This window comes from Crocuta crocuta, unplaced genomic scaffold, assembly GCF_008692635.1.
Source record: "Crocuta crocuta isolate KB4526 unplaced genomic scaffold, BGI_CrCroc_1.0 scaffold164, whole genome shotgun sequence".
NCBI lineage: Eukaryota > Metazoa > Chordata > Mammalia > Carnivora > Hyaenidae > Crocuta > Crocuta crocuta.
In genome coordinates, this window is record NW_027530016.1 from 3,910,357 (window position 1) to 3,932,059 (window position 21,703).

The window sequence follows — 21,703 nt, forward strand, 5'->3', positions numbered from 1 at the left end:
TAGTATGATATAATGTATAATTTATATTTACATTTGTTATATACATACATGCATAGATATATGAACCAGGGTGACAAAACAAGATGAAAAGGCAAATTGGAATGGTTCAGAATGAGAAAAGAAAAGAGGGGCATCTTGGTGGCTCAGTAGGCTGAGCCTCTCACCCTTGATTTCAGCTCAGGTCATGATCCTAGAGTCGTGGAATCCAGCCTGGAGTTGAACTCTGCACAAAGCATGGAGACTGCTTAAGATTCTCTCTCTCCCTCTCTCTGCCCTTCACCCCTGCTGGTGAGCTCTCAATCTCTCTCTCTCTCTCTAAAATTTAAAAAAGAACAGAAAAGAAAAAGAAAGAAACCTGATAACAAAGGCTGAAATAATTGCACAGAGACTCAATCACTTCAATTGAGAGTGTATATAAGCTAACTAAGGGAGGTCGTTCATTAGAGTGGGAGTCTCCCAGTAATATACAAAATTTATATGGCATCCTCATATTCATTTTTTACACACCCTGGACCCCACCATAGATTTCATAAACCTCTTTGCAGGTAAGGACCATTTGCCCACAAGGTTTAGAGCAGGAGAAATATAGACTCCGGTGGAGACTTGTATCAGGTTAATTCAATCAGTGAATTGGGGTACAGGGCAGAGCATATTGGGGCTGGTGGGAAAGACTCTGATGGCAGATTTTCACTGATCCCCACCAGTGTCAAGTGGAAAGACTCACAAGTAGCAGGTGTAAGGACTGTGCCTCTACATAACTGGGCAATGGGGTAACTCATCTGCCCCAACCCTAAGCCAAGAATGCAAATGCCCAGCTTCCCCAGTTCATAAGTCCCATTTACCCTCTTCTAAGTCTCCAGAACTCCTCCCAATACCTCCTTTGGGGGACTGTACATTCCCAGTGTGACTCTGATTTGCTAACTCTAGCAGAGGTATGCAAGTGGCCAGAAGGAAGTTCCCCTTGCTTCATCATGCCCAAGCCACAGATGTTGGCCAATATTCAAGTCTTCTGTAGTGAGCGTTAAAACCAAGAGCAGCAGAGGGACCCCTGGGTGGCTCAGTCGGTTAAGCGTCCGACTTCAGCTCAGGTCAGGATCTCGTGGTTCGTGGGTTTGAGCCCCACGTCGGGCTCTGTGCTGACTGCCAGCTCAGAGCCTGGAGCCTGTTTCGGATTCTGTGTCTCCCTCTCTCTCTGACCCTCCCCTGCTCGCTCTCTCTGTCTCTGTCTCTCTCTCTCAGAAATAAATAAAAACATTTAAAAACAAACAAACAAACAAACAATCAAAGGCAGCAGAGATCTCTTCATTAATAAATACCTAGGAGATTTGCTGTCCATTCTCCCATGGTTTTCTCAGAGAAAGAGCAGCTACCCAATCTGTCTGGGATCCAAATAAAGCTCTTTCAAGTAACTGGCATGAGGTTGCAGAGATTAGATGACCCATGGCTACAGGTGCCAGAAGGAACTGGAAAAGAGAGGCCCAGGATCTTGGTGATGACCCAGCCTTCCCTTCAGAAGGCCACAGGACACAGAACAGTGGGGGACGAAGCCTCTGGTGGCACTGTCCCTGAAACACAGGCAGTGGGGACAGGACTGCTTGCCAGCTGCCCAGTGCTGGAGTGGAGTGGTTTTTCATCATCCCCAATCTAGGATGTCAAAGTGTCCCCACATAAATATCCTGCATCCCGAATGTTTTCAGCATCCGCTAACTCACACACTTCATCCCTCACTTCCTGGTGTTCAATTTCTGAAGAGAGAAGCCAGTTTTTAATAAACTCCTCCAAACACCAAGAGGTTATACCCTCTCTCTGCATGTGGGATCCCAAGGTAAATTTCAATCCTGTACTACACTAGGAAGTAGCACTTCTCTTGCTAAAGAACAGGACTAAAAAAAGCAAAATTTAATCCTGAAGGGGCATCCCACTCCAGATAGAGGAGGATGGCACAGAAGGGGCCGATTTACCTGCGCCTAAAAATCAGCCCTGGGGCCAATGGGCACACAACAGCCATGTGTGTTTTGAGCCTCACTTGCTTGCTTTACTAATCAGACTTGAGTTCAATCACACCGGACATTTTTTGTCACCTATTTTTTTTCTCTCTCCCTCTTTCTCTCTCAAGCTCTCTCTCTTTCTAAAATTCTCTCTCTCTCTCTGCCATAAGTCCATAACCTAGAGAAAAAAATAAAAACAGAGAAGTTAAGAGGGAACAATGTTTTGGAGCACCTGGGTGGCTCAGTTCGTTAAGCATCTGACTTCCGCTCAGGTCATGATCTCGTGGTGCATGAATTTGAGCCATGCATGCTCTGTGCTGACAGCTCAGAGCCTAGAGCCTGCTTTGGATTCTGTGTCTTCCTCTCTCTCTGCCCCTCCCCTGCTTACAATCTGTTTCTCTCTCTCCCTCTCTCTCTCTCAAAAATAAATAAATAATTTTAAAAAAATTTTTCACAAAAGAGGGAACAATGTCCTTAATCTCAAGGAAAGGAGCTTTAAACAAACCTTCTATGCTGCTCCCACCAAGGAGCACGAACCAAGCCTGGGCAGTGCTATCTAGGAGGTTCCCCCTCTCCCACTTACCTCGGGCCTAGGTGGATCCAGGAGCCAAATGGAAGCTGGGATTGCACATTATCCAGGGCCCACCCACACTCAAAAGCACAGCAGTGCATATATATCCTATAATCTAGGTTATTTTACAATCATTCATGCTGTTTCCCCCATCACGCATGTAGACACTTAAGAGTCAAGTAGAGGGGCACCTGGCTGGCTCAGTCGATGGAGCGTGTGACTCTTGATCTTGGAGTTGTGAGTCTGAACCCCACATTGAGTGTAGGAAATACTTTAAAAACTAAAATCTTACAAATAAAAGAGTCTAGCATGTAGAACTGTAAGAAAGACAGCTTGCCCTGAGCCTAGGGAGACTAAGAAGAATCAGAGCTCCCATTACCAAGTCCAAACAGCCCCCCAAATCCTCCTATAATTACAGGCATTCATGTCAAAACAGGATCCAGGCATATTGTCTTTTTTAACATTTTAGTCACTAAGAAGCAAGCTAAGGACAACAGCAGTATTTGAATTAATACCTTAAATTCTACCTTCCCAAGGTAAACAAAGACTCTTTATAATGTAAGGGACAATCCCATTAAGCAGCTTGGCTGTGAGTCCAGTCTTACCCCCCTTTTTGGGGGGCGGAGGGAGATTCTGAAATACACCACCTTCCTGCCTACAGTGAATAGCATCCCATTATTATGTAAGGTAATTACATAAGGTAATAACATCTTCAAGGAGGAAGTTCTGTATGGAAATATAGAAATAGTGAGACAGTCAGACATTCCAATTCTACATTTTTACTAACATTTTAAAAGCACGTTATTACAAATAAAATGAAACCCAGAAACCTACCTAAGTAGGAGCCCTCTTCGGTCAGCTCTTTTTTCCCCTCTGTAAAACAGAGATTAAAAGTTGCTTCCCTACATCTACCACCTGCCTCAGTAAGATATGTTCAGTTGATGTATAAAATTTCCCCAATTCTGTGAGGAAAACTTTACGTCTGATTCAATTAAAGAACTATTTGTTAGACAGTTAATTTCTATTATCATCTGGTAAGAGATTCTACTCTTACTTTCCTTGGGAGGATTGTCCATAATGGTAATATAATCAACCCCCAGGGTAATACTCCCTGATCCTCAGCTTGTTTTGCACCTGTGGTTTGCCTTTTGTCAAAGGTGGGCGTGCAAACAGGCAGGTGTGGGGAGGAGGGGATGTAAATGAAATTATTTCTTTCTCAAGTGAATGGGAGGAGTCCTTTATTCCACCTCCTGAAAAACTCCTTTAAAAGCGTTCACTTCCCCAAAACTCCTTTAAAAGTGATCACTTCCCCTGGGCAGCCACAGAACAGGTTCATTAGCAAGGAGCCAGCATGGCCAATAAGTCCAAATTTATTGACTACATCAATGAAGCTTTGGAAAAATCAAAAGAAACTGCGCTTTCTCGCTTGTTTTTCACCCATCAGGGGATTCCATACCCTATCACCATGTGCACCTCAGAAACTTTCCAGGCCTTGGACACCTTTGAAGCCCGAAGTGATGACATAGTGCTTGCATCTTATCCAAAGTGTGGTAACTAACAAATCGTTTTCTACAAGGGTGCTTCTTCATAGGGAGGAGGTTGGGCAGGGTGCAGGGCAAAGGTGGGAGGAAGGCAGTCCCCTGCACATGAAGCTAGCCAGAGGTCAGGCAGGAGGATGACCAAGATGGTTGAGAACATAGTTGGTGACATCAAGAACTAGAACTGCTAGATTTAGAAACCCGGGTGTCTAAGTAGAGGTGATGGGTGCAGAAAGAGATGCGTGATGGGGCTACCAACCAGAAACATGAATGCAAGAAAGTCCACTCACCATCAGACACTGAGAGTAGGAAAGATTTTCATCTTGATTTCTGACTGAGGAGCGTGGCTGTGTCTGTAATATAAACGATGATTTCCATGTAATTATTTTTCCAGGATCTAACACCAGCAATCCGCCAGCTTCTCAAACCAGTGTTACAATGGTCATTCATCAATGGAGGATAAAACATTAAGAATCTATGGGGCACCTGGGTGGCTTAGTCAGGCATCGGACTTTATTTCAGATCAGATCATGATCTCACAGTCTGTGGGATTGAGCCCTGCATGAGGCTCAGCGCTAGTAGCATGGAGCCTGCTTGGGGTTGTCTCTCTCCCTTTCTCTCTGCCCCTCCCCCATGAGCACGTGTTCTCTCTCTCTCTCTCTCTTTCTCTCTCTCTCTCAAAACAAACAAACTTTAAAAGAACACAGAATCTAAATCCCTATTTTACACAATCTGATTTTTTTAAACTGTTATTTCATCTCTAAGTTTATTAAAGCCATCTTCATTTGATATTTTTCTATTAATTGATGCTGGGTTTTTATAAATCAAAATTATATATACTCTTATAGAAAATATTCACTGGGGCACTGGGTGGCTCAGTTGGTTAACCATCCGACTTCAGCTCAGATCATGATTTCACGGTTCATGGGTTCAAGCCCCGCATCGGGCTCTGTGCTTGACAACTCAGAGCCTGGAGCCTGCTTTGGATTCTGTGTCTTCCTGTCTCTCTGACCTTCCCCTGCTCGTGCTCTGTCTCTCTCTCAAAAATAAATAAACATTAAAAAAATTTTTTAAAGAAAATATTCACTAATATAAGGTACAATAATATATATAATAAACAATCATTTCTGTGACATAACATTGTTCTATAAGATATTATAGATTTAAGAAGTATTGCCTCTTGTTAAAAGAGTATTCTGAAAAACAAGGTAACTTGAATTTATACTAATGTAAGTACATGCTGTTTTCCACAAGACTCTGTTTCTTTCCATAACCCAGTTTATTTCAAATGCAGAAGAATCAACTATACACACGACACAGTGCTTATAGATTTTAAATTTTATGATGCATATGTGCAACTAATATGCCTTTGTTATACCAAGACTCCTTTAATGATTTTTCTTATAGGTTCAAATTGGATTCTCCACATCACTAGTGAATTAATATTTGCTGAATCTAACAAAAAGTATGAATATCCGGAATTCCCAATTCTTGAATGTGGGGACCCAGAGAAATATCAGGTTAGTACAAAACAGCTTTTAAGCTTATAGTAAATTATCATAGAAAGACTTCTTCTATTTGGGGGACATTTGAGTTTTGAGTTCAGAAAGTACTAATACTAAATAATCATGGCAACTTATTTTGTGTTTATCATCTAATCCCAGCACCTTTCAAGGATTATCTTGTTTCAGGGCAAAAAAACCTCATCACCATTTCACAAAAGATCATACCGTTAGAGATTTGCTCAAGGTCAAGGGGCTCAAAACTGGCAGGGCCAAGATTTGAACCCAAATTTTCCAATTTGAGCTTCTTAACCTCTGCAGAATATAGACAGCCTACTTAGAAAAGAGACATAGGAGGGAAAGTAAGCCGAGAAACCTGAAGAAAAAAATTAAAATGAGGGGCGTCTGGCTGGCTCAGCCGGTAGAGCCCATGACTCTTCATCTTAGGGTTGTACGATCGAGCCCCACGTTGGGTGTAGAGATTACTTAAAAAATAAAATCTCTTAAAAAAATTAAAACCATAAAAGCTTTGTCTTTGAAGACAGAGACTTGGGTGAGCTGGTGAGAGAAGGGTTCCTCTAAGGCCTGGATCATTCTGCCCTCAGTTTATGTCAGCACTCCCTGGTCTTTTCCTAATAAGACATTACCTTTGATGTCCTTGTATCAGTGATGACTCCGGTGTGTGGGGGATGGGAAAGGGTCAAGTCGTAGCTGAGAGAGTAAGCCACTATGTGCATCAAGGTTCTTTTTTTTTTTTAATATTTATTTATTTATTTTGAGAGAGAGAGAGAGAGAGAGAGAGAGCACACGCATGAGATAGAGAGAGAGAATACCAAGCAGGCTCCATGCTGTCAGCACAGAGACCAATGCAGGGTTTGAACTCACAAACTGTGAGATCATGACCTGACCCAAAATGTGAAGACCTGGACACTTAATCGACTGAGCCAACCAGCTGCCCCCTTACCCGTTCTAAATCACTTTACCACACATTATTGCTCACACTACCAATATAACCAGGTGGGGCTTGGGAGTTCGGTTCCCAGTCAGGAAAGGCAAGGACAGGAAAGGAGGAAGGATCTTCCTCAGGACTTCAGTGGCTGGACAGGACAGGTGAGAGAGGAGGGCCAGCTCCAGCCCCGCCAGAAATGCATTTGGGCAGGGAAGGGGGAGCCACAGTCTCAGCAAAACTTTCAGAGGTGCTTACCGCCAGGATCCCAACAAGCAGACAGAGAAACTCAGCTACTGAGAATGAAGTCACTGGATTGGGACTGAAGAGGGGTTTCTGGAAAACGATGGAGACACTTGGCATGATGACAAACACAAACTGAAAAAGTTGGATCCTAGGGGGAAGGAAGCTCATTTCCATGGATTGGGCTAAAGCAACAGAAAAATACAGGCAGATAAGGTGTTCAGGAGCTTGGGGGTGGACTGGAGTGGGAGCTAAGTGTGCAACCTGGATCTAGTTGGCTGCAACCTCAGGAGGGAGCAGCCGCAGCAGTGCCCAGTGGTGCGCGGTCAGGACTAGCTCAGGATGTGGGGACAGGAGTTTTAAGAAACCTTCCTACCTAAGAGATGGATGGGCTAATGAAAAGCCTCCTTGATTTCTCCTATCCAGGCCACTGCATAACCTTTTTTTTCTAAAAAGGGTGTTTATCATCATCTTAAAATGTATGCTAATATTTCTCCAGCTTTCCAACTTCTTAAAAAGTAATTTTTATTTATTTTAACATTTCTTCATTTTTGGGAGACAGAGTGAGATAGAGCATGAGCAGGGGAGGGGTAGAAAGAGAGGGAGACAGAATCGGAAGCAGGCTCCAGGCTCTAAGCTGTCAGCACCGACCCCAACGCAGAGCTCAAGCTCACGAATCGTGAGATCGTGACGTGAGCTGAAGTCAGATGCCTAACGACTGAGACACCCAGGTGCTCTTCCAACTTTTTTTTTTTTTAAGTAAACTCTATACCCAAAGTGGGGCTCAGACTCACAACCTGGTGATGAAGAGTTGCATACTCTGACTGAACCAGCCAGGTGCCCCTCCAACTCTCCTTTTATTTATAATTTTTAAAATTTATTTACTTTCAGAGAGAGAAGGAGAGAGTATGGGCAGAGGAGGGGCAGAGAGAGAGAGAGGGAGACAGAGAATCCCAAGCAGGCTCCGCACCTTAACACAGAGCCCAATAAGGGGGTCAGACCCACAATCTGTGAGATCTTGACCTGAACCAAAAATAAGGGTCAGATGCTCAAGAGACTGAGCCACCCAGGTGCCCCACATCCAGCTCTTGATCTCGGGGTTGTGCATTTGAGCCCCATGTATTTTCTTAAGATGTGTCTATATCCAGTCTTTACATTGCTTATTTTGGCCCCAACGCACTTTTTTGTCAACACATCAGTTTTGTTACAGTTATTTCCCATTTTCTCCCTGGATATTTCTCTAATTCTTTAAGGAACTTTACCATTTCTCATATGTCTTTTTGTGATTTTTGGCCATGTAGTGTAGTGGAAACAGCATTCTATAACTTAATCTGGAAATTACCATGTGTGATTTTGCACAAAGCACTTAAAACCTCAAAGCCAGTTGTTAATCTCTAAAATAGGGGTTATAATATCCACCTGAGAGGATTGCTGTGAATCAATGTAAAAGTGATGTTCAAAACTAAAAATTAGGGCAATCTGATGTAAATCAAGTATTAGGACTATTCTATTCTCTTCTTTTTTCATGTTTATTTATTTGAGAGAGAGAGACAGCAAGGGAGGGGCAGAAAGAGGGAGAGAGAGGATCCAAAGCAGGCTCTGCTGTGTCAGCACAGAGCCAGATGCAGGGCTCAAACTCACAAACTGTGAAATCATGATCTGCGATTAACTAACTGAGTCATCTAGGTGCCCATCAAGTATTATGACTATTAATTTCCACTGGAGCGCATATCATTGACTTAATGTTTTTAAATTTTTTAGATCTCAGGTGTTGTTTTTGTTTTTTTTTTACTCTTGCTGGAGTTGAGATGTCCAGTAAGTTTCTACAGAAAAATTGCCTATAAATGTCTGAATATCATTTTATCACTTGAACTAATGTGCCCCAGAGAAGAACCTTGTGGGGATGAGCACTGGGTGTTATATGGAAACCAACTTGACAATAAACTATTTGTAAAAAAAAAAAAAAGAAAAGAAAAAAGAAAAAAAGAAATAATGTGCCCCAGCAGTGAGTGACCTCTACAAGTGTGGAAATGAAACTGAAGCTTTAGCCCATATAAAGTACTATAAAACCCTTAACCCTGGCAGATTAAACGGTTAACTTCACTTTTAAAATTATCAGTGGAAGCAGATACACACACACACACACACACACACACACACACACACACAATCACTGAGTCCTTAAACTGAGAATTTCTCTAGTAAAATATTTCTCAGATATTCAAGTCACTCAGCGCACTTTCAAACCCATTTTTCAGGTTCTGTTAGGATATTTGATTGCATGGAATTTTGTTGGTGAAAAAAATTTAGATATTAAAAATGCGTTTGGGGGAGCTATGGAAAAACTTGAATATTTCTGGTAAAGACCTTGACCATAGAAGAGAGCCAAATGAAGACAAAGAAGAGATCGCAAATTATGAGCTGCAAAGAATCAATTCTAAAAAGAATTTAGTATGTTTGTAGAAAAGGTAACATTTTCAAAAAATGACCCACCCAAAATGGGAAGCCAAATCCTATAAGGAGGTCTAAATGGCTGATTTAAATTATTTACTTATGATTTTCTCCATTCCTCAACCCCACAAAGTAAGAAAACAGACATAAGTAAAAACAAATTGGAGGGGGGAAATGGAAAAGGCATAAAAGGGATGCTTGAAACTACCATTCAGATGCTACACTTAAGAGCAATTCACCATAACACATACACACTTTCACTTTACTGTGTCTATTTTTAAGAGAATGAAACAGTTTCCATCCCCAAGGATTCTGGCAACTCACCTCCATTATGACAAATTACCTGGGTCCATCTTCAAGAATAAAGCCAAGGTGAGTGTCCCTCCCTACCCGTATTTTAGTTGGAAGTTTTTAATGTCTAGATATTGCCTTTCTGAGCTATGTGATGAAGTCTGCGTCTTTATCATAGAATTTTGAGAAATGAAATGTGTTATTTAGTATTTCTTCAGTTGTTTCTTTCTTCAAATATATTTGCTATAGTTGCACTCAAAGTGAATGCATTTTCAGGTAAGATATAAAACATATCCCTAGAATTTAACATATTTTAAAATCTGCTTTATAGCGAATAGATTTCAGAATCCCACTAAGATATCTAGAGTGTTTAACAAAATAATGCAATAGGAAAGTGAGCAGAAGTTGGTTTTTTTGGTTCTTTCTGGTGAGCATTATTTATGTGAGGCCTGAAACAATTTTATTTCTGAATTTCACATATAATAACAAACTTCATGTTCTGCATACATAACTATGGGTGCTTTGGCTACTCATCATTGTTTGATCCTCTCCTACCAAACAAACTCTGAACATTATTTTCCTTGGCCTTAATATTATTTTTTTCTTTAATATTTGCAGTTTTTACTTTGTTTTGTGGTATAATCTTCCAGATCATGCCCTTATGACTATTCTAATGAGCTTGTCCTTTTTTCCTTTTTGGTATCTGCTCTCTCTCTTTTTTTAATGTTTGTTTATTTATTTTGAGACAGAGAGAAAGAGAGAGAGAGAGAAAGAGAGAGAGAGAGAGACAGAGAGAGACAGAGAATCCCAAGCAGGCTCCACGCTATTAGTGCAGAGCCTGACTTGGGGCTCAATCCCACAAGCCGTGAGATCATGACCTGAGCTGAAATCAAGAGTCGGACCCTTAACCAATTGAGCCACCCAGNATCTGCTTTTTCTTTTCTCTCCCCTCTCCCCAGACTTCCCCATCTGCCACCCCCTTTTCCTCAATTTCTCTATATGTTAACAAATTATGTCGTATACAAGAGTACACAATGATATTGTTTACCTCTTCACTTTTCCAAAGTTCAAAACGTAGACCTGAATACATTAACTTACTTTTCTTCTTCTAGATACTGGTGATATTTCGAAACCCTAAAGATACGGCCGTATCTTTCTTCCACTTCCACAACGATGTCCCTGATATTCCAAGCTATAGCTCCTGGGAGGAATTCTTCAGACACTTCATGAAAGGACAAGGTATGGCTGTTGGTAAAAGAATTCTTACTTCGACACACAACCACAAAAGTATAAAAAAATCAAATGTGCTTTAAGGTAAAGAAAGGAGATGAAGGAGAATCCAGGAACCAAAAAGTTGCTTTTACATGAAGTTTTATAGCATTACTAGTTCTGGGCATCGAACAATAATACATGACTGCTTTTAATAAGAATTTGGGCAATTCATATGCTGCCTATAACTATGAAGCGGCCATAGGACAAACACAGGACAAAGAGGCCTATATAGAGTCATGGAGAAAAGCATCGCTAGTTAATGTCCCCTAAGTCACTATATAACACAGTGATAAAAACAAAAAAAAGATAAAACCATGACACTGAGCAAACACATCTAAGATATTTGTTAGCCAGAAAGGATACAAACTTTGTTAGACCATGTTGATGTTTTACCTCTGGTTATTGATAACTGCAATTTTCTAAGTGCCTACTAAGGCTTCTGGCTGGCTCAATCCATACAGCAAGCGACCCTTGATCTTGGGGTTGTGAGTTCCAGCCCCATGTTAGGTGTAGAGATTACTTAAAAAAAAAAAAAAAAACAACTCTTCTAAGTGTCTACCTATACTCCAGGGACTAAAGGAGGTATTATATGTGCATGATTTCATTTAAGACTGTAACAAACTATGAATAAAGTATTTGTAGCCCCTTGCACAGATGAGAAAACTGATCCAAAAAGTTAAATCACTTGCCAGTGGCCTTACTGCTTGTAAGTCCCAGTGACTCTACTTCCCCAGGTATAATGGCCAGAAATTCAAGATGCCGCTGTTAGCCGGTTGCTCTCTTGAGTCTTTACAGTGTAGTAGAAGGCAGAATTCATGCCACACGATCCTCGAGGAGAAGTTGTTGACAAGTCACTCTAAGAGGACCACCTTTATTTTATTTTGAAGTTTTTAAAAAATAGACTTTATTGTCAAATTGGTTAACATGCTGTGTGTACGGTGTGCTCTTGGTTTGGGGGGTGGATTCCTGTGGGTCATCGTTTACATACTAACAGCCAGTGCTCATCCCAACATTATTTTTAAAGTTTTATTTATTTATTTATTTATTTATTTAGAGACAGAGGCAGCACAAGTATGGAGGGGCAGAGGGAGGGGGAGAATCCCAAGCAGGCTCTGCAGTGTCAGCACAGAGCCGGATGCGGGCCTTGAACATACTTAACTGTGAGATCATGACCTGAGCTGAAATCAAGAGGGGGATGTTTAACCGACTGAGCCACCCAGGTGCCGAAGAGAACCACTTCTAAAGGTGACCAGCACAGCAATGCCACGCCCCACATGCGCGGACACTGGGTACAATATTGGCCCCTAAGCAAAGGTTAAGTATTGGGATTAGGGAAGGAGACAAAAAGCGCACAGATGGTGGCTATGAAGCACCATTAACAAAGTTTTGTTTGTCTGGAAACCCCTCACTGAGACTGGATGGAGGCCGTTAAAGCAGGTCTGCAACTGCACCCCATCGATAACACGAGAGAACATTTGACAATGAGAAAGCTGTCATCACTGGAACAATCCATCATAGGGGGAGGCTCTGTTACCCTGTTACCCTATCTATCCTTTTAGCCTAATTATTTTATCGACAATGATAAAATGCAGGATTACCTTGACTAAAGTTTCGGCTTTGCACACTTGTTAATTTCAACTTACAGAGGAAGCTCAATGGCCTGGAAAACATGCAGGATTTGGAATGAGAGGACTGAATTGGGCTTCATCACTTATTATTATATATTAGATAGAATTATTACCACTTACTGAGCAATTACTACAGGCCAGGCACTATATGCTATCCCTCGCATACATTTTAACATTTCATTTCTCTTTTTTTTAAGTTTATTTATTTCAAGAGACAGAGAGAGCAGGGGAGGGGCCAAGAAAGAGGGAGAGAGAGAATCCCAGGCAGGCTCTGTGCTGTCATAGTGGAGCCTGATGCAGGGCTCAAATCCACAAACTGTGAGATCATGACCTGAACTGAAACCAAGAGTCAGATGCTCAGCTGACTAAGCCACCCAGATGCCCCCTAAACTTTCATTTCTCTTAAAAACCCCATGGGGATAAATACTATTATTGTCCCCATTTTATAAAGATGGAAATAGAGGCATAAAAAGGTGACACAGCCACTAAGCAGCAGAGCTAGAATTTAAATCCAGGTTCAAATCACTCACACCTGGGTGATGGTCAGCAAGATATTTGATCTTTGCAAATACTGGTTTCTTAACTTTGAAGTAAAGATAAGAATATCTGACCTAGAGAAAGTAAGATGGTAGAGCATTTTGTTTGGCAGACTATAGCTCCAGTGTCAGATGTTGAAAGATGGTACAACCCATAACCTCCTTACTGTGTGAACTTAAAGGTTATTTCCAAATAATTTGGTTATTCAACCAAATGGCCTAAAAACTGTACCTATCACATTGGATTGCTTTAAAGACTGAAGGATAAAATATGTAAATATCAACTAATAGTGCATGAGGAAGAATAGAAAACCTGACCACAGTGGCCTAAACAGATTGGGTTTTATTTTCCTCACTACACAAGAAGCCTGAAGGTAGACAGCTGGTTCAGTTGCCCAGGGATGGCAAGCCAATGCCTCTGCCATTCCCTTGGCCTTGCCCTTTGGCCTTTTGCAATTTACTCTCAAGTTGTCTACTGTTCCTCCAAGCATCACTTTCAGATCCTCAAGGAGGTTCATCAAGACCACAACAGTTTTACTGGAAACCTTCCAGCAGACTTCTGCTTGTGTCTTGCTGGCCAGGACCATATCCTGAGACTCATTACAGCTCGAAGAGAGACTGAAAAATAGGAACCAAAATTCTCATAACTGGCTTAGATCCAAGTAACCAGAGTTTGGTCAGCAACAATAACAGGAGTGTATTGAATATTGGGTATGAAACTTACAGGGTTTGCCTCAACAAATAAAACATGTAGAAATAGCCTGGCTGAAAGCAAGGGCTTCAATGATGATGATAGTGACAATAATTATGAGAATATTATTATATAATATATATTATATACATAATACATAATTACATAACTATACTACTAGTTATACAGTAATAATGTGGCTAAAATTTGCTGAGTGAGTACTATTAATCAGGCACTGTTTTAACCATTTGATAGGTATTAATTCATTTAAACCTCCCAACAATGCTGTTTTACAAATGAGGCAATAGGGTACAAAGAGGTTTAGGGAGTTACTCAAAATTGTGACTAGTGCAATCGAGGAGTTAAATTTTACATTTTACTTAATTTTAATTAGTTTAAATTTAAAAACAGATACTCAGGGCGCCTGGGTGGCTCAGTCAGTTAAGCGTCCGTCCGACTTCGGCTGAGGTCACAATCTCGCGGCTCATGGGTTCAAGCCCCACATCAGGCTCTGTGCTGACAGCTCAGAGCTTGGAGCCTGCTTCCAGAGCCTGGAACCTGCTTCAGATTCTGGGTCTCCCTCTCTCTGTCTGCCCTCCCCCATTGTGTTCTCTCTCTCTCTCAAAAATAAATAAACATTAAAAAAATTAAAAGAAAAACAGATACTAAATTCAGTTATTGGAAACTCTTAAATAAATTTGGCACAAGAGAGTATATGAATCTACTTCTTCAACCTAGGTTTTAAAAGTCTAAACTATATCAGGGCACCTGGGTGGCTCAGTCAATTAAGCGTCCAACTCCTGATTTCAGCTCAGGTCACGATCTCACGGGTTTGTAAATTTGAGCCCTGCATCAGGCTCTGCACTGTTGGGATTCTCTCTCTCTCCCTCTCCTTTTGCCTTTCCCCTGCCTATGTACTCTCTCTCTAAATAAATAAACTTAAAAAAAAAAGCCTAAAAATACATCAAGTATTTTTGATTAAGAACTTGGCATTCAAATTGAGATTGTCTATAAGTGTAAAATGCCCACTGGCTTTTGAAGGCTTGGACTATACAAAGCAAGCTGTGATGGTTCCTTAGTAATTTTTTATGTTGATTATATTCTGAAATGATAACATTTTGGGATATATTTGGTTAAACAAAATAAAATATTAAAATTAATTTCACCTGTTTCTATTTGCTTTTCTTAATGTGGCTATCGGAACATTTAAAATTACATATGTAGTAGCGAGTGTCTGGGTGGTTCAGTCAGTTAAGCATCTGACTTTGGCTCAGGTCATGATTGCACGGTTCATGAGTCTGAGCCACAAATCGGGCTCTGCGTTCTCAGCACAGATCCTGCTTCGGAGCCTCTGTCTCCCTTTCTCTCTGCCCCTGCCTCACTTGTGCTTTCTCTCTCAAAAATAAATAAATAAGCATTTTTAAAAGCTTACAGATGTGGCTTGCATTACATTTCTATTGGACAATGCTGATCTAGAAAACATCTGTCTCATCATTTTTTTTCTTTCCAGCACTCTCTGTCAACTTTCATGTACCTCTCACTATTTCTGAATCATTTTATTCACCTAAATATTCATGAATGGCTGGTAGTTTTTATCAAAACACTTTTGCAACTTGTTTAGTTGTGTTCTTATTTATGAAAATAATAAAATGAATAGAAATCTGACAATGGGTACGGTAGTATGCCAGTTCTTTTGGAGTGGGGATTTATAATAACATACAAACATCTTGTCTGAGCACACACACACACACACACACACACATACATAGTTTTGATTTTATAAATTAACCATCTGTAATTTTAACCTCAATATTTGAAATTCCTTAAGAATTTTTTTCCTATATTTTTAGTTTCTTGGGGAAGCTATTTTGATTTTGCCATTAATTGGAACAAACATCTTGAAGACGAAAATGTTAAGTTCATATTATATGAAGACTTGAAGAAGGTAAGATTTTGATTATTGACATTCCATAGCAAGATTTATTATAAAATATAACACAGAGAAGCTACTTTTAATGTCTGGTTGTGTGAACAAACATTGTATTCAATTAAAAAATAAATATTCCAGATTTGTGTTCTAGGGTTAGGAAAAAATACAATGCTTAGGGGCTTAGGCTGTCTATTTAACAGAAATAAAATAATGCTTAGCAACTTATTACTAAGAGTGGCTACTTTGTTTCCTTCTCAGATAGTCCAACTTAAGAATGGCAAAAATAATAAGTAGCTTTCAGTTGAGATTTAATTGGAGATGCATTCTGCTGTGAATCGATTTTTCCACATAATGTTATTTTTTAAATTGGTATTTATGAACATTTAGTGCTTCCCAGCATTGTTCTAGGCCCTTGTTCTAGGCCTGTTCATCAGTGGACAGACCAGACAAAATTCGCTGCCTTGGAGAAGCTTACCTTCTATCTGGAGAAGGCAGGGAGACAGAAAAATAATAATAAATACAATATTTTTTGTAATATGTGAGAAAAAATGGCATAGCTGATCAAGGAAAACTGGAAATGTCAGGGGTGGGGAATTGGGATGTTGGAAAAATCCCCGTAGAAAATAGGGTAGTTGGTGGAAACCTCATGGAATGGATGAAATTTAAGTGACAACCTAAAGAAGATGAGGGAGTAAGCCAAGTAGGTAACTGGAATAAGAACTTTCCAGGCATACAGAATCAACTGGAGCATAGGCCTTGAGGCAGGAGTGTTCCTGGTATGATTGAGTGATATGAAGGAGGTGAATGTGCTGGGTCAGTCGGGGTGAACCAGAAGAGATTAACCAATGAGAACAGAGGCAAGGCAGTAGGGTAGAGAGAAGTATGAGGAATAATGTGGCCAGCCATTGAAATTACTTTGGCTTTCACTCTGAGTGAAATGGAATCCATTATGGGATTCGAGCAGAAGAGGGATAGGAGTTGTGTTTTTAACAGGTGCATTCTGATTGGTATATGAGAATGTACTGTAGGGAAATCCATGAGGAGAGTACTATAGTAGTCCAGGTAAAGGAAGATGGTGGCTCCAACCAGAAGGGGCAGTGGAAGTAGTAAGTGGTTAAATTCTGAATATTTGTTAAAGAAGAGCTGTTAGGATTTGCTGCTGGATTGGACGGGAGAAAGAGCAGTGAGAGAAAAAAGAGAAGTCAAATAAAACTCCAATATCATTGGCCTGACCAACTGAGAAGACTGAATTGTCATCACTTGAGTAGGAAGTGCCAGCAGGTGAAGTGAGATTGTGGGAAAGATCAGGGGTTTGACTTTGGACTTATTTAGTCTGAGATGTTTATAGTCATCCAAATGAAGAGGTCAAGTGGGCAGTTGAGTATAAACGTCTTAAATGCAGACAGAATACTGGGCTGTATATATAAATTTGGCACATAGATGGCATTTGAGGCCATGAGATTACACACTTGCACGTATGTAAGTATATACATAGGGAAGAGAAGAAGACCAAGAACTGAGCCCTAGGGTCCCTTAGATAGACAGTTTGAGAAACAGGAGGAATCAGCAAAGGAGACGGAGGAGTGGCTAATGAGGCAGGAGAGAAGCCAGAGTCCTGGAATTCCAGTAGAGAAAGTATGTTAAAAAGAAGGGAGTATGCCAAATGCTTTCTAGGGGAATTGGTTATTAACACCAGTCTCCTCTGAAATTCTTATCAAAGGAAAGTATAATTGAATCCATCCCTTCTGTTTATAGAATGCATTTATGTAACATGAAAGAACATACTAATTTAGTCTTTTCTCCTTCTAGTCTAGAATAATGTTTCTGAAACTTGTGTTCCATGGATTGCCATGTTGCCCAGATGTAGTAATTCTTGCTTGGAGGTTGCCTACTCACACTGGTTTGAGGACTGCTCTCCTTTGGAACATTCACATTGCAAGTTGACATACTAAAGAGTGAGAGATTCTGTAGGATAAACAAAACAAAACAAACTTCTCTTTATTTAACCAAAAGGATTCCAAACTTATTTGACCTCAGCCCTTCACCCTCCTTTTTATTTCATAAAACATCTATGGCCACCTTGAAGCAAATTAGTACTTTGTAGAATACAGTTTAAGAAACTGTTCTAGAAAATTATGAATCTTCATTGATCAGGGATACTGTTGGGGGTTCATGATTTTCAAGGGTATTTAGACAAGATAAATTTCAAGAATCCTTCTAGTTTTTAGGATTCTAAAAATCAGACTTTCTGGATAGAATTAAACAATAGCTATAAATAGGATTCAGAAGAAAAGAGAATTGGAATGAGCATGTAAATATACATTAATTTCCTCAGCTCATCTAGACTGGTGCTTTTTAATAAAATGAGTATCATCTTAGATAAGACCTACTACTTAATGCTTGCTATCATTATTTGTATCCCGAGTAGTTCAGTAAGAGTCACACACTGAAACTACAAAGTAAAAACAATACAAATATTTTGTAGGGCTATCTCAAATATTGATACAGAAGTATCAAAGAATATCTAAAGAGAAGATCAAAAGATGAGTTAGAGAGATGGGTTTAAGAAATACATTCTAAGAAACCTGTCTTTGCTCGGGCACAATTCCCATAGAAAGACGTTTACCCTTAAAAATGTTGTTTTCAGAACCTGGCCGCTGGAATAAAACAAATTGCTGAGTTCTTTGGATTCTCTTTAACTGGGGAGCAGATCCAAACCATCTCAGCCCAGAGTACCTTCCAAGCAATGCAAGCAAAGTCCCAGGAAACACATGGTGCTGTTGGACCCTTTCTGTTCCGCAAAGGTAAAGTCGCATTGGGTTCTGGGACATCCATCAGTTTGCATGTGTAACAGGCAATCCAAATACTTTTATCTTAAGTTAAGATAGGATTTTGTTTTCTTTTTTTTTTTTTAATTTTTAATGTTTAATTTATTTCTAAGAGAGAGAGAGAGGCAGCATGAGCAGGGGAAGGTCAAAGAGAGAGGGAGACACAGAATCTGAAGCAGGCTCCAGACTCTGAGCTGTCAGCACAGAGCCCGATGCAGGGCTTGAACTCACAGAGTGCAAGATCATGACCTGAGCCAAAGTCGGACGCTTAACCTACTGAGCCACCCAGGCGCCCCAAGACAGGGTTTTCTTTTTCTCCTTCAACAAATTTGGACACAGTGAGTTCAGAAGTAGACTGAGTCCCACTAAGTAGTATACTTCCACTGAGTACTACTTCCAGAGAAGTAGACTGAGTTCCACAATATCTACAGTATCCTTTAGAGTACTAAGTTCCTTCTGCCTTTTTGCTTGCCAATTTGTGATGGCAAGACAGCACCCAGGGCTCCACCATTACATTAAAATTAAAGGATTATATATATTTAAAATAAACAGGGAATAGCAAGCTGAGATGGAATCATATATTAGCTGAGTGGGGCCCCTTTAAAGGACTTTGTGGGAAGCTCATCAATGACTTCTTTATACCTCATTCGCCACCTTTTACTGCCCTGTTGGTTGAGAACTGTGATTTTTTTTAAGGCAATCTAATTTCTTATGGAAATTAATGATAATATAGCTTAAGTATTACCAGGTTTTTAACATTATTTTTATATATTGAAAGTATAACATGACTTAAAGGAAGCACTATTTATCTGCATAAATTTTATAGCAAAAAATATATGAATTCCTGAATTTTATAAACGTGGGCACCAAATCCCAAGGAAATTAATTTGTTAATTGCCACAAAGCTAATGATCGATGGAGTCAGTATTTGAATGTAGGTTTACTTGATTCTATTCCACTTTATCAAATGAAGACCCATTTAAAATACCTAATGTGAATGAAACATTGAATGTAAATCTGGTCTAGGTTTGATCCCTGACTTTACCCCTGATTTTATGCCTTGTTTGATTAGCTTTAAAGGAGGAAACAAAACAAGAACTTGTCTGTACATTGTTTTTTAATGTTTATTTTTGAGAGAGAGAAACAGACAGAGCATGAGTGGGGAGAGGGGCAGATAAAGAGGGAGACACAAAATCAGAGCTGACTCCAGGCTCTGAGCTGTCAGCACAGAGCCCAACATGGGGCTCAAACTCCCAAACTGCAAGATCATGACCTGAAACAAAGTCAGATGCTTAACCAACTGAGCCACTCATGCTAAATTAAACAAGCACTATTCAGAACAGAAAAATTCTAAAATAAAGAAATAACTTAAAAATTTTACAATATTCTTTGCAAAAAAATTCAGAAAGCACAGGAAAATGTGCAAAAGCATTAAAACTTATCCACATTTCTCCCATCAGAGGCAAGTTTCACTTTTTGGCATATTTCTTCCAGCCTCATTCTGGGATGTTTTATATAGTGGATGACATTTGTAAACAGCTTTGTGTTTTATTCCCTTCATACATCTAAGCATTTCCTTGCCATTAAACTCTCTTTATAAACATACATTTCAATGGCTATGCACCAAAGAACTTGCAACTTCAACCCAAATCACCAAAAGATTCTAAAGAAACAAGTAACTTCCTTTATTTTTAAAAAGAATAAGAAAAACATATCCTAGTCTCAGGCAAAGTAATAACTTTTTGCAAAATTATCAGTATCTGAGGTCTTAACCAAAACTTGCTGTAAAATGATAAAGTCTCAAGGGGTAAAGTATTTAAAAGACTTTACAGAGAGAAAAAAAAAAAAAAGACTCTCAAAAAGTGGAATTTTAGATCCCAAGTGTTGAGACAGGGGCGGGGCTAGGAGATGACTGAGGTCAACAGTCCCTTCCGTGATATAAAGAAAGCGCGTCACCTACCCTGCCACCGATGGGGAAGCCCCAAAGGATACCATTAACTTTACAAGAGGAATTACATTCATTTTTAAGACTGTTTAATTTTCTTCATGTCTCCACGTCACATTTCAAAGTGGAATGCTGCACTGACAAAACAGTAAAATCAAGAATGGGGGATGGGTAAAATGGGTGAAGGGAAGCCGGAAGTACGGGCTTCCAGTTGAGTGATGAACAGGTCATGGGACTAAAAGGCACAGCACAGGGCACACGTGGTATTGTAAGCGGCATTCTGTGGTCATAGACAGTAGCTGAATTTGTGGTGAGCACAGCATACTGTGTATGTTGAACCACAGGGTGACATGCCTGAAACTAATGTAACACTGTGTGCCAACCACACTCAAATAAAAATAAAAATAAAATGAAATAAAATAGCTTAAAAGAAAAAACCTAGGAAGAAATAATTTTTTAATTAAAAAATTTTTTTAATGTTTTATTTATTTCTGAGAGAGAGAGAGAGACAGCATGAGCAGGGGAGGGTCAGAGAGAGAGGGAGACACAGAATCTGAAGCAGGCTCCAGGCTCTGAGCTGTCAGCACAGAGTCCAACATGGGCTTGAACCCACGAACCATGAGACCATGACCTGAGCTGAAGTCGGAGGCATAACCGACTGAGCCACCCAGGCATCCTCAGGAAGAAATATTCTAACAGGTGTCCGGGTCTGTTGTCTTTTTGTGTGTGTTGTAGGTGAAGTTGGTGATTGGAAAAATTTGTTCAGTGAAACTCAGAACCAGGAAATGGATGAAAAATTCAAAGAGTGCTTAGCAGGCACTTACCTGGGAGCAAAGTTGAAGTATGAATCCTATTGCCATGCTTGATTCTGGCCAGTTCGGCAGGCGTGGGTATTTTCTTTTCCTGAATAATAATTAAAGAATGAAATAAGAAATTGATTAAATAATACACTAATGATAATTAAATAACATTTAGGTATATGTAATATGAATTTAATAATAATGATAACACTTGAAGTTTTTGAGCACGGAGTTGTTTGTTCACTTTAAAAAAAATTTTTTTTAATGTTCATGATTTATTTTTGAGACACACACACACACACACACACAAAGCACAAGTAGGGGAGAGGCAGAGAAAGAGGGAGACACAGAGTCTGAAGCAGGCTCCAGGCTCTGAGTTGTCAGCACAGAACCCGACGCGGGGCTCAAACCCACAAACGCTGAGATCATGACCTGAGCCAAAGTCGGATGCTTAACCAAATGAGCCACCCAGGTGCTCCATTGGGTTTTTGAAGAAAGACCATTTAGCTGTCCAAAAGGGATACTCTTGCTAATGTGGCATGC

At 40.0% G+C, this 21,703-nt stretch overlaps 2 protein-coding genes across 3 annotated transcripts in view; one reads left to right on the forward strand and one right to left on the reverse strand.

Annotated features, from left to right (window-relative positions):
- CEBPZOS (CEBPZ opposite strand) overlaps window positions 1-21,703 on the reverse strand; it is a 48,388-nt gene that overhangs the window by 19,585 nt on the left and 7,100 nt on the right. The window contains exons 6-9 of one of the 2 annotated variants that reach the window (XM_077764276.1): window positions 21,185-21,263; window positions 10,629-10,775; window positions 4,388-4,450; window positions 3,394-3,432 (exon numbers count right to left, since the gene is read on the reverse strand). The gene's annotated coding sequence lies outside the window, so the exon portion shown is untranslated. The remainder of the gene's footprint in view (window positions 1-3,393; window positions 3,433-4,387; window positions 4,451-10,628; window positions 10,776-21,184; window positions 21,264-21,703) is intronic. The other variant, XM_077764277.1, reaches the window with a different exon arrangement.
- On the forward strand, window positions 3,911-21,236 carry SULT6B1 (sulfotransferase family 6B member 1). Its single transcript, XM_077764272.1, has 7 exons — window positions 3,911-4,109; window positions 5,505-5,617; window positions 9,522-9,611; window positions 10,643-10,769; window positions 15,508-15,602; window positions 18,235-18,391; window positions 21,096-21,236. Exons 1-7 carry the CDS (start codon window positions 3,911-3,913, stop codon window positions 21,224-21,226), a joined length of 912 nt encoding a protein of 303 aa, XP_077620398.1. The 3' UTR covers window positions 21,227-21,236.

Bases quoted from the DNA above. Each gene is read 5' to 3' on its own strand.
- SULT6B1 (XM_077764272.1), top strand. From the start codon at position 3,911: ATGGCCAATAAGTCCAAATTTATTGACTACATCAATGAAGCTTTGGAA. The intron at 9,612-10,642 runs GTGAGTGTCCCT...TTCTTCTTCTAG, and splicing joins TCTTCAAGAATAAAGCCAAG to ATACTGGTGATATTTCGAAA. The intron at 10,770-15,507 runs GTATGGCTGTTG...CTATATTTTTAG, and splicing joins ACACTTCATGAAAGGACAAG to TTTCTTGGGGAAGCTATTTT.